Source organism: Micromys minutus (assembly GCF_963924665.1).
Source record: "Micromys minutus genome assembly, chromosome: 13".
NCBI lineage: Eukaryota > Metazoa > Chordata > Mammalia > Rodentia > Muridae > Micromys > Micromys minutus.
The window spans coordinates 13006012-13018349 of NC_137982.1; the positions used below are offsets into that span (position 1 = coordinate 13006012).

At 41.3% G+C, this 12338-nt stretch overlaps 1 protein-coding gene across 5 annotated transcripts in view; it reads left to right on the plus strand.

Moving 5' to 3' along the window:
• Positions 1-11490, plus strand: part of RABGAP1 (RAB GTPase activating protein 1) — a 106897-nt gene extending 95407 nt beyond the window's left edge. For all 5 annotated transcript variants that reach the window (XM_080926999.1, XM_080926996.1, XM_080927000.1 and 2 more), the window contains exons 22-26: positions 6314-6418; positions 7108-7191; positions 7395-7466; positions 8766-8963; positions 9962-11490. In XM_080926999.1, coding sequence (XP_080783125.1) covers positions 6314-6418; positions 7108-7191; positions 7395-7466; positions 8766-8963; positions 9962-10084 — 582 coding nt within the window. In that variant the 3' untranslated portion in view covers positions 10085-11490. The remainder of the gene's footprint in view (positions 1-6313; positions 6419-7107; positions 7192-7394; positions 7467-8765; positions 8964-9961) is intronic.
• Positions 11491-12338: the final 848 nt, after the last annotated feature.

The window sequence follows — 12338 nt, forward strand, 5'->3', positions numbered from 1 at the left end:
GTAACATGGAAATAGTCAAAGTTTTCGATGTGTGTAGATTAAACATAATGATTTTTAAATACCAATAATTGCCACAAGGCTATCTTCTTAGCTCTTGACTTATTAATGATTTAAGGTCTAGGTGTACCCCACTCTGAGAGGGTGCTATACACTGTTGGTTTTTGGGGTTTTTTTTTTGTTTTGTTTTGTTTTGTTTTTGTTTTTGTTTTCCTAAGAAGGACTGAGGCTTCTACTGTTTTTTTGGCCTTTTTTTTTTTTTTTGATCTTCATATGATCTGTGAGCTGTTTCTTAGGTATTCAGAGCTTTCTGGGGCTAGTATCCAATTATCAATGACTGCATATTGTGTCTGTTCTTTTGTGATTGGGTTATCTCACTCAGGATGATATTCTCTAGATACATCCATTTTCCTAGGAATTTCATAAAGTCATTGTTTTCTTGTAGCTGAGTAGTACTCCATTGTGTAAATATACAATTTTTGTATCCATTCATCTACTGAAGGACATCTGTCTGGGTTCTTTCCAGCTTCTGGCTATTATAAATAAGGCTGCTATGAACATGGTGGAGCATCTTTGGGATATCCCAGAAGTGGGATAAATGGGTCTTCAGGTAGGACTATGTCCAATTTTCTGAAGAACCACCAGACTGATCCAGAGTGGCTGTACCAACTTACAACCCCACCAACAGTGGAGGAGTGTTCCTCTTTCTCTGCATCCTCACCAGCATCTGCTGTCATCTGAGTTTTTGAGCTTAGCCATTCTGACTGGTGTGAGGTGGAATCTCAGAGTTGTTTTGATTTGCATTTCCCTGATGACTAAGGATGTTGAGCACTTCCTTAGATGCTTCTCAGCCATTCAGTATTCCTCAATTGAGAATGCTTTGTTTAGCTCTGTGCCCCATTTTTTAATAGGATTGTTTGATTCTCTGGAGTCTAACTTCTTGAGTTCTTTGTATATATTGGATACTAGCCCTCTGTCAGATGTGGGATTGGTAAGATCTTTTCCCAATCTGTTGGCTGCTGGGTTTTTTGTTGTTGTTGTTGTTGTTGTTGTTGTTGACAGTGTCCTTAGCCTTACAGAAACTTTGCAATCTCATTAAGTACCATTTCTCTATCCTTGGTCTTAGAGCACAAGCCACTGGTGTTCTGTTCAGGAAATTTTCCCCTGTGCTTATGTGTTCTAAGGTTTTCTCTATTTTCTCATCTAATAGTTTCAGTGTACCTGGTTTAATGTGGAGATCTTTGATCCACGTGCACTTGAACTTTGTACAAGGAGATAAGAAAGGGTCTATTTTCATTCTTCTGCATGTTGAGTACCAGTTGAGCCAACACCATTTGTTGAAGAGGCTGACCTTTTTCCACAGAATGTTTTCAGCACCTTTGTCAAAAATCAAGTGACCATATGTGTGTGGCTTCATTTCTGGATCTTCAATTCTGTTCCATTGATCTACCTGCCTATCTCTGTACCAGTACCATGTGGTTTTTAACACAATTGCCTTGTAATATAGCTTGATGTCAGGGATGGTGTTGTACAAAAAAAAACACTTGTAAAGAAGAGAAAAACCAGAATTCCACCTGCTTGTCAGACATGACTGAGGAGGTTTCTTTCTCTAGCCAAATGCAAGGCTATTAGCTCTACATGACTAATACCTGGGCTCTCACTACCTTTGTGACATAGGCTTGCTTGTCAGGGTTAAGCCTCCTCTCCCTGTTTAGAAACCTTCACACATTATTCTCATTGCCAGGGCATTTCTGCCTGTAGAGTAGAGGGAGCCTGTGTAAACAGAGCAGAGAATTTTTGAGTAGGGCTACAGAGTTCATCTCACAGTTCCCTCCCAGCTGCAGATGATGCAGAAAGGAAATGAATGTTTAAAAAAAAAATCTTCAATATACAGTAGCAGCAGGTTGGCTGGAGTGCTAGGTAGGTGCTTAGCTTGAGGAATTGTATTTTCTCATCTGTACAAACATGTAGTAGAAGTCATCAGTAGTTTGAGGTAGTCTTGCATCATTTGTTTTGAGACAGGGTTTCTCTGTGTAGCTGTGGCTGACCTTGAACTCACAGAGATCCTTTTGCCTATGCCTCCCGAGTGCTGTGATTAAGGCCATGTGGGCCACCACTGCCCAGCTTAGACTTAATTTGTGAAACCTGTCCCTGAGTAGTGTAAACCTTTTTTTCTTGTTGACTCATCTGAAACAGTAGTCATAAAAGTAGATTACATTCCTGAGCCCTGAAGTAGAAAAAAATTCGAACTACAGCGGTCTCTTCTGGTTACCCATAGTCCTGTGGCACCAGGCAATTTTTAAGTATTTCACAGCTCTGTTAATCCCTCATTCCTTCCTCAGGAGGCAGAGGTCAGGATAAGATTTTTTTTTTTTTTTTCCTTTTGAGACAGTATCTTACTTTGGAGCTCCAACATACTTAGAACTTTCTGTATAGACCAGGCTGGCTAGAACTCACAAAGGTCCACCTGCCTCTTTCTCAAATGCACCTATACACCAGGCTAAGAATTTTTTTTAAACAATTTTGAGGTGAGGATTGAAAATACCCAAAAAGCCAAAAAGCTCTGGACCTCTTGAAACCTGGATGTCTTGAAACCTTTTCTGTGATATTAAACAATCACCATTATAGACAAGAACCAGTCAAGGACCTATGACCTACTGTTTTAACTGCATGGCAAGCACAAACTAAGAAAGGTTAGTGAGTCTGATCTAAATACTAGCATTTCTTTAGCACTATTGGGTGGGTACTGGTCAAGCACTCTGTAAAACCATCTTTGTGAACCTGCAGAACAGCGCAGTGTACAGAACCATGTCCCCTTTCACAGATCACAGAATGGGAGCCACGTGGGTAGGTTGCCCAGCTAGTCACAGAGCACACCCATCACAGTGAAAACCCAGATGGCCTAAGTTCATTGCTTACACACTAAGCAGGAACAATGCCAAATAGGACTTCAGGAGCACCTGGCCAGCACCCACAGTTCTGGGCACACTCTTCGAAACCATTACTGAAGGTGATATGAAGAAGGCAGAGTGCTCTCACATTCTTTTGACTTCGGAGGCTCAGTTTTTTTTTTTTTTTTTTTTTTTTTTTTTTTTTTTTTTTTTTAAAGTTCATTCTTTTTAAAATCTTCAGTCACTTAACTCCTTGGTCACCCCAGAAAACCTTTCTCCTCTGTGCTCTGGGTGACATCTGGAAGTAGCATTGGGGCTGTGAGGAGAGGGAGCCTGTAGAAGGTCTCATTCCCCTGTATCATGGCTGTTCCTCTGCCTTGAGATTGTATGTCATCAGAGCAGAAAGCAGCACGGCTAGGTGGTGTGTGCAGCTGGGTCCTCTGCTGCTTTGCCAAACATCAGCTCACTGCATGGATTGGTCTACTTGGCACTCTAGCTGCTCCATCCTTATGCCAGGACTACAGTATTTTGATTACAGCTTTATAATGAATCTTAAAATTAAGTTATTTAAGGCATCTGCCTTTGTTGTTTTTAAAACTCACTTGGCTGCTTTGATGTAGACGTTTACAGAAACACAAAGGACTTAAAGGGTTCTAGTAATAGATGCCTTCTGGGATTTTAAATAAGGTTTTGTGGAATCTGTCAATTTATGGAGAGATTTGACATGTGAACAGCCTCTGAGCCCCCTGCCCATGGCATGTCACCTTTGTGTTAACAAGCCATCAATTCCTCTCAGCACCAGTTTGTGGTTTTCAATTCACTTAAAACTTGTCCCTGTTTTAGTCTGTTATAAATGGTGTATTCTTAACTGCACTAACCACTGGAAAGTGGTTTTGTGCAATACTTTGTAGCCACTAACTTTGCCAAAATCTGATTAGTCTACTAGGGGTGCATTTGTGTTTTGCTTGTTTCATTTCCACGGAAACACACTTTCGGTTTTTTGTTTGTCTTGTACACACACACACACACACACACACTGAGTTTTCCACATACACACTATTGTATTTCTGAATGAAGACTGTAACTTCGTTCAGGCTCTGCCGCCTTTTCCACTGCCATCTACACTTGTCAAGGTCTTTAGACCAGTCTTAGGTAGAGACCACATAGGATGGCACCATTTGTTACTTCTTCAGGCCATTATAATAGTGAGGACTGAATCTGAGGCTTCATACATGCCATGATGGCGCTCCACTGGTGAACTGAGGCTGAGCTTTCATTTTCTTATTTTGAGATAGGGGGCTTACTAAATTGTTCAGGCAGGCCTTGAACTTACAATCTAATAAACTTAGTCATGAGGCTTACACCTTAATTTTCAGGATATTAGGAATTGAATTCCTGGATAATGGAGCTATGAGAAAGTCCCTGATTCTTCGAATGACACAATTCTGCTAGGATTTGTTTTTAAGATAGTCTCAATGAGATTAGATAATTTGGACCTGGCTAATCTGGGACTTTGTTAAATTGCCAGGGCTAGCCTGGAGATTAAGGTAGTTTCTAAGGGTGTTTGTTCCCCAAAATGCTGGGATTAGAGGTGTGCACCACCTGTTATTTTTTTTAATCAAATTGTCTTTCTGCACTTTGTCCTTGATGACCAAGTATATATCTGAAGCTGAAGCTGCTGAGGCTTCTTTGTTGATGATTATACATCTCTAGCAATGTCCCCGTTTACACTCCTGATACTGGCTTATGCCCACCTCCACCCTACCCTGTCACCTAAGTAGATGTTTTCCAGTAAAGTTGATCTTTCCAAAACCAGCTTTTGTTTTACTTATTTTTCTGAAGTATTTGTTAATATGTTTTATTTCTTCCTACTTTGGGGGGAAATTTAGTTTGTACATTTTTTTTACTATTTTAAAAGATTTTAATGATTTATTACAAAGCTTTTTAAAATCAGCATCTAAAATTCTGGGTAAGCACTGTTTTTATGACAGAACTGTTAGCTATTTATTTTACTTCCAACTTTATGGAGTTTGGTTTCACATCATGGGAGCATCCACATGTATTTCTGTTGTGTTTCCTTTCTTGTGAAATAGTCCCAGAAATCCTCACTGCTCAGTTATATCCAAATTCTGTCCTGTTTACTTTGTTTTTTCCCCTTTTGCTGCATCCTTTGTTATTTGTTTGGTCTTCCATCACCTTATAGACTATTCTGATTTCTCTCACACAGAGTGATTGTCGAAAGTGGGGTCCCATCAGGACTATAGCTGGGGCAGTCCAAAAGGCTTAGTGTGCCTTCCTATTGACAGGGCTGAGAGCCAGCCAGAGTGGAGCTGGAGCAGGTGCTGCAGAGTGTAGCTCTGCCACCTAGGTTGTGAGAGGTATGGGGAGACTTCCTCACCTTCCTCCTGAAGAAGCAACGCTTCAAGCTGGATCAGCTTTCCCCTTGCTGACCCACTTTTGGAGTCAGCCTCATATGAGCCACCTGCTCATTGGCACTGATAATAGGCATGGGTCAGAGCTGTGCTCAATTGCTACTATTAGCTGTGTTCTGTTACTGTTTCCTTGTGGTGTGCCGTCTTCCTTATCATTGCCTCTTGAGTTTGCAATAGAGGAGCAAGTAGTGAACTATGCTCAGTGCCCCCACAGCCTGCAAGTAATCAGTAGTTGCCTGAGTTTGCTTAGGTCATCCCTGTCTCTCTCAGGTCTGTGTGTGAAGGCCCAAGAGAAGTACAAAATAGCTCAGCCCTAGCTATACCTAGCTATAATACTTGTCTAAGTGATGTTGACACTGCTTAGTACAAGAGAAGCCAGGGAAAGTTGTCCAAGAAGGGACCAAAAAAAAAAAAAAAAAAAAAAAAGACTATCCCTCCCTTGCTTCCTTGATTGTTGGCCAGCATGATAATCACTCTTCAGTGATCTGTGAATGGATCTGTGATTTTTTTTTTTTTTTTTGGGTCACCTAGAATTCACATCTCTACTGACCAAACATTTGTACAAGCTAGAAAAAGACTATGGCCATTCAAAATTCCAAAGAAAGTGGTTCTCCATATTGAATAACTAACTTTAGCAAGAGCACATGCATGGACAAAGTACCATTTGGAAGACAATGAGCAATAAAATTAAGCTACTGTCCCATCGTTCATGCTAGCATAGACACTGTACTGGATGAATATTATGCTGGGTAACCTAGAGCTCAGAAATGATCTCTGTAATTTATTCAAGTAGCACAAGCACCTCAACAATGAGATGAGTTTAAAAAAAAAATCTCAGTCCCTAACTGGATTTTTTTTTAGGCTAGGGGTGACCTTGAGCATGCCATTCTTCTTTCTGGACTGGCTCGCTCTATCTTCTTACAATAGATCTTGACCTTTCAAGTTCTGAGTTCATAATGAGTGCTTAGTAATGAGATCTTCTTGGTATCTCAGGCAGAGGAAAAGGCAGATGCACTGAATAAGGAGCTGCTGATGACCAAGCAGAAGCTGATTGATGCAGAAGATGAGAAGAGGAGGTTAGAAGAGGAGTCTGCACAGGTGAGGAGATCCTTGCCACCTCCCATACACCTGAATTTTGACAGTACTGGTGGGTTCAACTAGAGGCTCTCTCCTGGTGCTAGAGAACCTGGGGACAGTGGCTTCAGTTACTTTTCAAAAGCCATTTTAATTTTCTCCATAAAATGTAATGGTTCCTAAAAACTAAAGCATGAGTTTTAGTACATCATTGAGGTGAGATAAGCTCATGTGTATCAGCATGAAAAACAATGGAAGAATGCCAGTGTCTGCAGGAGAGGATGCATCTCAGAATGTCTAGTCGTCCCACTTGTCCTCTGATTCCCCTCAGAATATACTGTGAGAGCTGTGGGTGCGAGAACAAGCTCCCACCCTTCTGTCTCTACACTTGCACAGGACCTTCACAACTACTCACCTCAGGTAGAACACTGCCATCTTTTCCTGAGCTTTTTGTCTGTTTGGCCTGCACTTATCTCCTTGTACAGGACCAGAACTTAAGTAGAAGCCCCATTGGAACTGGGCACTGGCATTTCTAGAAATGTGGACTTTTCCTCCTATTGGTGTTAAATACAGAGGATTAGTGTTGCATTGGAAAAGGGAAGGCGGTGGGTGTGAGGGAACTAAGCCCAACCAGAGTTAGGTATTTTCTGGAAGGATCAGCAATGTGTAGTTAATAACCAAGCTTCCTCTTTCATTTCATGTAATGTGTGCAGTTAAAGGAAATGTGCCGCCGAGAACTTGACAAGGCAGAATCAGAGATTAAAAAAAACAGCTCTATCATTGGTGACTATAAGCAGGTGAGTTTCTGTTTTAGGAGCTGAGCTGGGCACATGGTGTGTGTGCACTCTGGCTTCAAGCCCATACATCCTTACCTTTAGTCTCACAATAAGGAAGCTTATCTCCACCTTGAAAGATTGTTACGTTCTCTAGGAACGAATGCAGAGTGCCCAGCTTATGCAGATGACATTGAGCTAAAGTCTCTGGTTTTGTATTTGTTTAGATTTGTTCTCAACTGAGTGAAAGACTGGAAAAGCAACAGACAGCGAATAAATTGGAAATTGAGAAAATCCGGGTAAGACTTTCTTGACTAAAGACATGTCATACCCTCTAGTTCAATGTATGGCCTATCCCTGACATAGGAACAAGTGAACCAAGCTGAGCAGTCCACAGGCCTGGCTCAGACTCAACAATTTACACGACTGCTTCTCTAGAAGAACTAAGGGTCCCCAGAATTGCAGAATCACTGAGAAAGCTACACTACGTGTTGCATAAGATGGGGTTAATTCATCATTCTGAAGATCCCCTGCACCTATACCTTCTGCTCTAAGGGATCAGAACACAAGGGATATATTTAATATTTTATTGCTAGTTTGGGGGCTTCTTTAGAGTATTTCTCAAACCTTACAAAGGCCAACAACATTCTGATACGTTCCTTACTAACCTGTTTAAATATGCCTTCTATGCTTCTAAACAAAAGGGAAAACCTTTATAATCCAAACACTCAAGGACAGATAACAAAATCTTTCTTCCTCATGGATATTGAGTTCAGTCCCTCTCACACACACTAAAAGCACCTACTTTCTGACTGAGTTAATCCAACACCACGGTTAAGGTTGTGTTGCACATTCTTCAGCCTTTCCTGATTTTAGACTAAGATATAAAATTGTATTCATATTCATCCTGGGCTAGGCTTTCTGTACACATTTTAAATTTGTGATACAGAATTTTTTTCCTCAGGGGCATCCTGTTTTGGTGATTTGGGGGTGGGGTATTGATTGTTTTACATATCTTTTTTTGTAGATTTATTTTTAATGAGTTATGTTTATGGAGGTAGACATGAACACAGGTGCTTAGGGATGCCAGAGGCATTGGATGCCCCCCAGAGCTGGAGTTTCGAGCAGCACCACATGATGTGATGCTGGAAATCAGACTCAGGTTCCCGAAGGAGCATTCCACATTAACTACTGAGCGATTTCTCCACTGTCTATATTCAGTTTTTTATCTTACTTTTTTATATTAGTATTAGTATTTATACAATTTTTACCTATTACGAAATTTTTTTCATCAAGTGTTTAGAAACTGGGAGCTCCCCTGAACAAGCACAGACCAGTATTTGTTCGCAATTGGTGCCGGATAGTGAATATCCTTGCATATGAGCCTTTGTTTATATGCAACGTTGTTTTCTTAGCCTAGAATTCCTTTGGTGTAGAGTGGATCAAGGGGATATTTTTAGTGCTTGTAGTATAAAACACCAACCAGGTAGTTGTATGGCGTTTTCCCAAGTGCACCAAACTTTTATAGTACTCACAAGGGACACTGACTGAGGCCATGCTGTAGCGTCTGACAGGGTGCCATCTGGTGTTCACTTCAGCAAAAGGTAGATGACTGTGACCGCTGCCGAGACTTCTTCAACAAAGAAGGGCGAGTGAAGGGTACCAGCCCAGCCAAGGGGGTTTCAGATGAGGACACAGATGAAGAAAAAGAGATGCTCAAGAACCAGCTTCGGGAGATGGAGCTGGAGCTGGCACAGACCAAACTGCAGTTGGTAGAAGCTGAGTGCAAGATCCAGGTAACGGCAGTGCCATGATCAGGATTTATGGGATGGACTAGAAATGACCTTTGTGGTTTGGGATGTCATGTCTTCACCCCCATCTCCAACCTCACTATCACTTAAACTCTGACCACAGCCCTCCTGGGGAGAACACTTAATTTAGCTTAAATCTTTTTAATACAACTTAGAAGCAGTATTGAAAAAAATATCTCTCCCCAACTCAATCCAGGTTAGGCTTCTGGTGTCCATATAGAAATATGATTCTTAGACCAGTGGTAGTGATACACACCTTTGATCCCAGCACTTGACTGCACAAAAGAACCCTATGTCAAAAAAACACAAAAGCAGAATGGGGAGGAGGGAAAGAGAAATCTGAGTCCTAACCTTTTGTCAGGTTATATTGAATACTAAAAATATTTAGGTGTACATGATGGTAACTTAACAGAGTACAAACCTTTTTCTTCTTAACACCCACCACTAATCTTATTTTGCAACCTTGGGCATATTTCCCAATGATTATGAGCTTCCAACCATCCTTATCGCTGGTCTAAAAAACATCAGACCAGCTTTCCTGTGCCAAAGTCCTTTGGTGGATAGGCACATCCTTTTGTCAGGGTTGTACCAAGTACTTAGAATTTGTAGGACTGCCCAGGACAATCAAAAAAAAAAAAGTCACTAAGTTAACAGTATCTAAGGTGAAGTCAAAAATGGACAGAGAGCAGCTATAGAAAATCAAGAATTGCATTCTGGATGACGGAGTGGCTTAGACCATAACCAAAGGGAGGAGAGGCCTGTCTACTAAGGAATCTCAGGAAAGGGATGAAAACAGGTGCAATACTAAGCGATTTGGACTTACAGGAATTTTAACTGGATGATGGTGTGCCTGAAAATTGCAGAGACAGTAATTTAAGAGGCTAGAATTTCAGATTAAAGAGTTCCCAACTCCCTTCAGCACTGTATACCTGCCTCAGAACAAATAAATTCCAAAAATCATCACACTTTGTTATTTCTAACAGGACTTGGAACACCACTTGGGCCTTGCCCTCAGTGAGGTGCAGGCAGCCAAGAAGACCTGGTTTAACCGAACACTGAGCTCCATAAAGACAGCAACTGGCGTTCAAGGGAAAGAGACATGCTGAGAACAGCTGCTGCCTCCAGATACTTCCAGAAAACACACCACCTTTTGTTGCCTTCTTTGGCCAGATGTGTGATTCTGTGATACATTGCAGGACCAGAATGTACCTAGGTCAGAGCTGTATAGTGTGTTGGTAGGTCAGTGGATCAGGGCTCCTGCAGCAGGCTGCCAACTCAACTGATGCTTTGGGTGTACACCAGAGTCCTTCCTCCTAGTGCCGTTCAGGCCTCTTTATGTATAGGAACACTTCACACAGCCAGAGTTGGGGTGTCTATCCCCCAATGTATTGGGTTTTTTCTAAACCCTTTAAAAAAATTATGTGTATATATACATATACACATGAATACACTATCCTTTGAGTGGGGTAACAGGGGTTCAGAAATTAGAGTAATTCTTATCTGTCAGTGCCAGCAAAAGCCCCCAGAGAGATGAGAAGCACTTTTAAGTAGAAGGGTCTCGTAGTCACAGTTCAATTCACCTAATTTTGTTAACTAATATAGTGCATAGGTTTTGATTTGGAATTATTCTCATTGCTGAGCAATTCTATGCAACTCTCATAGTCATGTCTTTTTTTTTTTTTTTTAAAGCATTAGCTGCCAAAACTTCTAAAGGCTGGAATGGGCCACATGACTGTGAGACTGAATCAATCATGACATGGACAGCTCTTACTTTGTTTAAAGTGTCATGTGTACATATATATGTATGTGTATATATGTGTGTGTGTATATAAATATATAAATACCTTTCCCAGTACCCTGCACTGACAGTGTTTAAATTCCAGACAACCTGCTAATCTACCACTGCCATCTGTGGTTATGGGGCACTTCCTTTCAGGAACTCAAAAGTTATTGGGCTGTTTTCCCTGTCATTATAGGAGCTGGGAAGAGCTCCTTGACCTCTAATGTTTGCATAACATAGCAGGTTGTTGAAATGACGAAGACTGAATACCCACTGTAAGGTCTTACTTTCCTGGCTGAATCTTTGTCAGGCCTCTGAAGCCTCCCAGAGTGGCCAGATATGGGTCTCACTGGTCAGATATACTGTGGATTCTCACTTTAAAGCTATGAAATGGCGGTTTTAGCACTTTTTTAAAATTAAAAACAAAACCTCTCTGCTCGGTATGGATGGAGGTAGGGGTTTGTATATATGGACGCCAAGTTATTTTTTCTTCCCCTTTTGGCTTTACTAATGCTTGATGAGGTCATCTGCAGTGGGGAGATAATAAGTGGCCTGCTCTTCCCCCCAGACCATCCCCTACACTTCCTGTGTCTGTCTTATTCAGTTAATTCAAATAGCTGTAAGCCCATCTAAAACTAAGTGGACATTGTGTGCTAGGGTAGCTTGTGCGTCAACTTTATAAACTGAGGTATAAACCAGTAAAATTGTATTACTATTTCTTTTGTTTGTTTTAACAGCATATTCATTAAATATTTTGGTACAAACAACATTGCTTCATACAAAAGTAGTTTTTATGATTGCATATTCATTCCCCAAAAGCAGTCAAAAAACAGCATTTGTGCGCACCAGGCAGAGCTGAGATATGCCAACCACATGTTCTTCACACAGGTTGTGCTATGCGAGAGATGGGTACATTGGCCCTCTCTGAGAAGTGTAGTGTTGTGGTTGACGGGTAAGATACCCCAGTGCTTAAAATCTAAAGTTTTCACAAGAAGTTAGAATTAGGGTTGGGGGGCAAATTATCTCACCAGTCAGAAATGGGAGAAAAAAAGATCAATCAAAGGAAGCAACTGAAAAGAGCCGTGTTAGCTCAGACTCGGGTAAAAACAAACGAGTGGGTATATCTTCATTGACATTCCTTTCTCTGGCTGGTCCTCTGGACATCTCTACACCCTAGGTATGCAGAGACCCAGGTCCTTTACTATCACTTTTTATTCTACCCCTCTTCTCTGAATCTGTTTTGCTTTCTAACCCTGCCCCCTCTCCACTTGCCGCTTTACCAGCCTACCAAAACCATCTATAAACTGTCTTGGAACTTTATGCCAGAATCTAGACCTGGACAAGTGATCCCTGCCTGATTACTATATAGCTGCTGATCCTTAAGCTTAAGCTGTAATAAGTGCTCTTATAAAGGCCAGGAACTAGCTGGTTCCAGAGCACAGTTCACAGGATGGAGGACATGCTTCTGGGATCTACATTTGCTGGCTGGCTATAGGCTCAAGGGCCCCATGTATCTTGGTAGAAATCTCTGTCCTAATGCTATACACACCACCATCCAAGGGAAAGGGAGAATCCACACA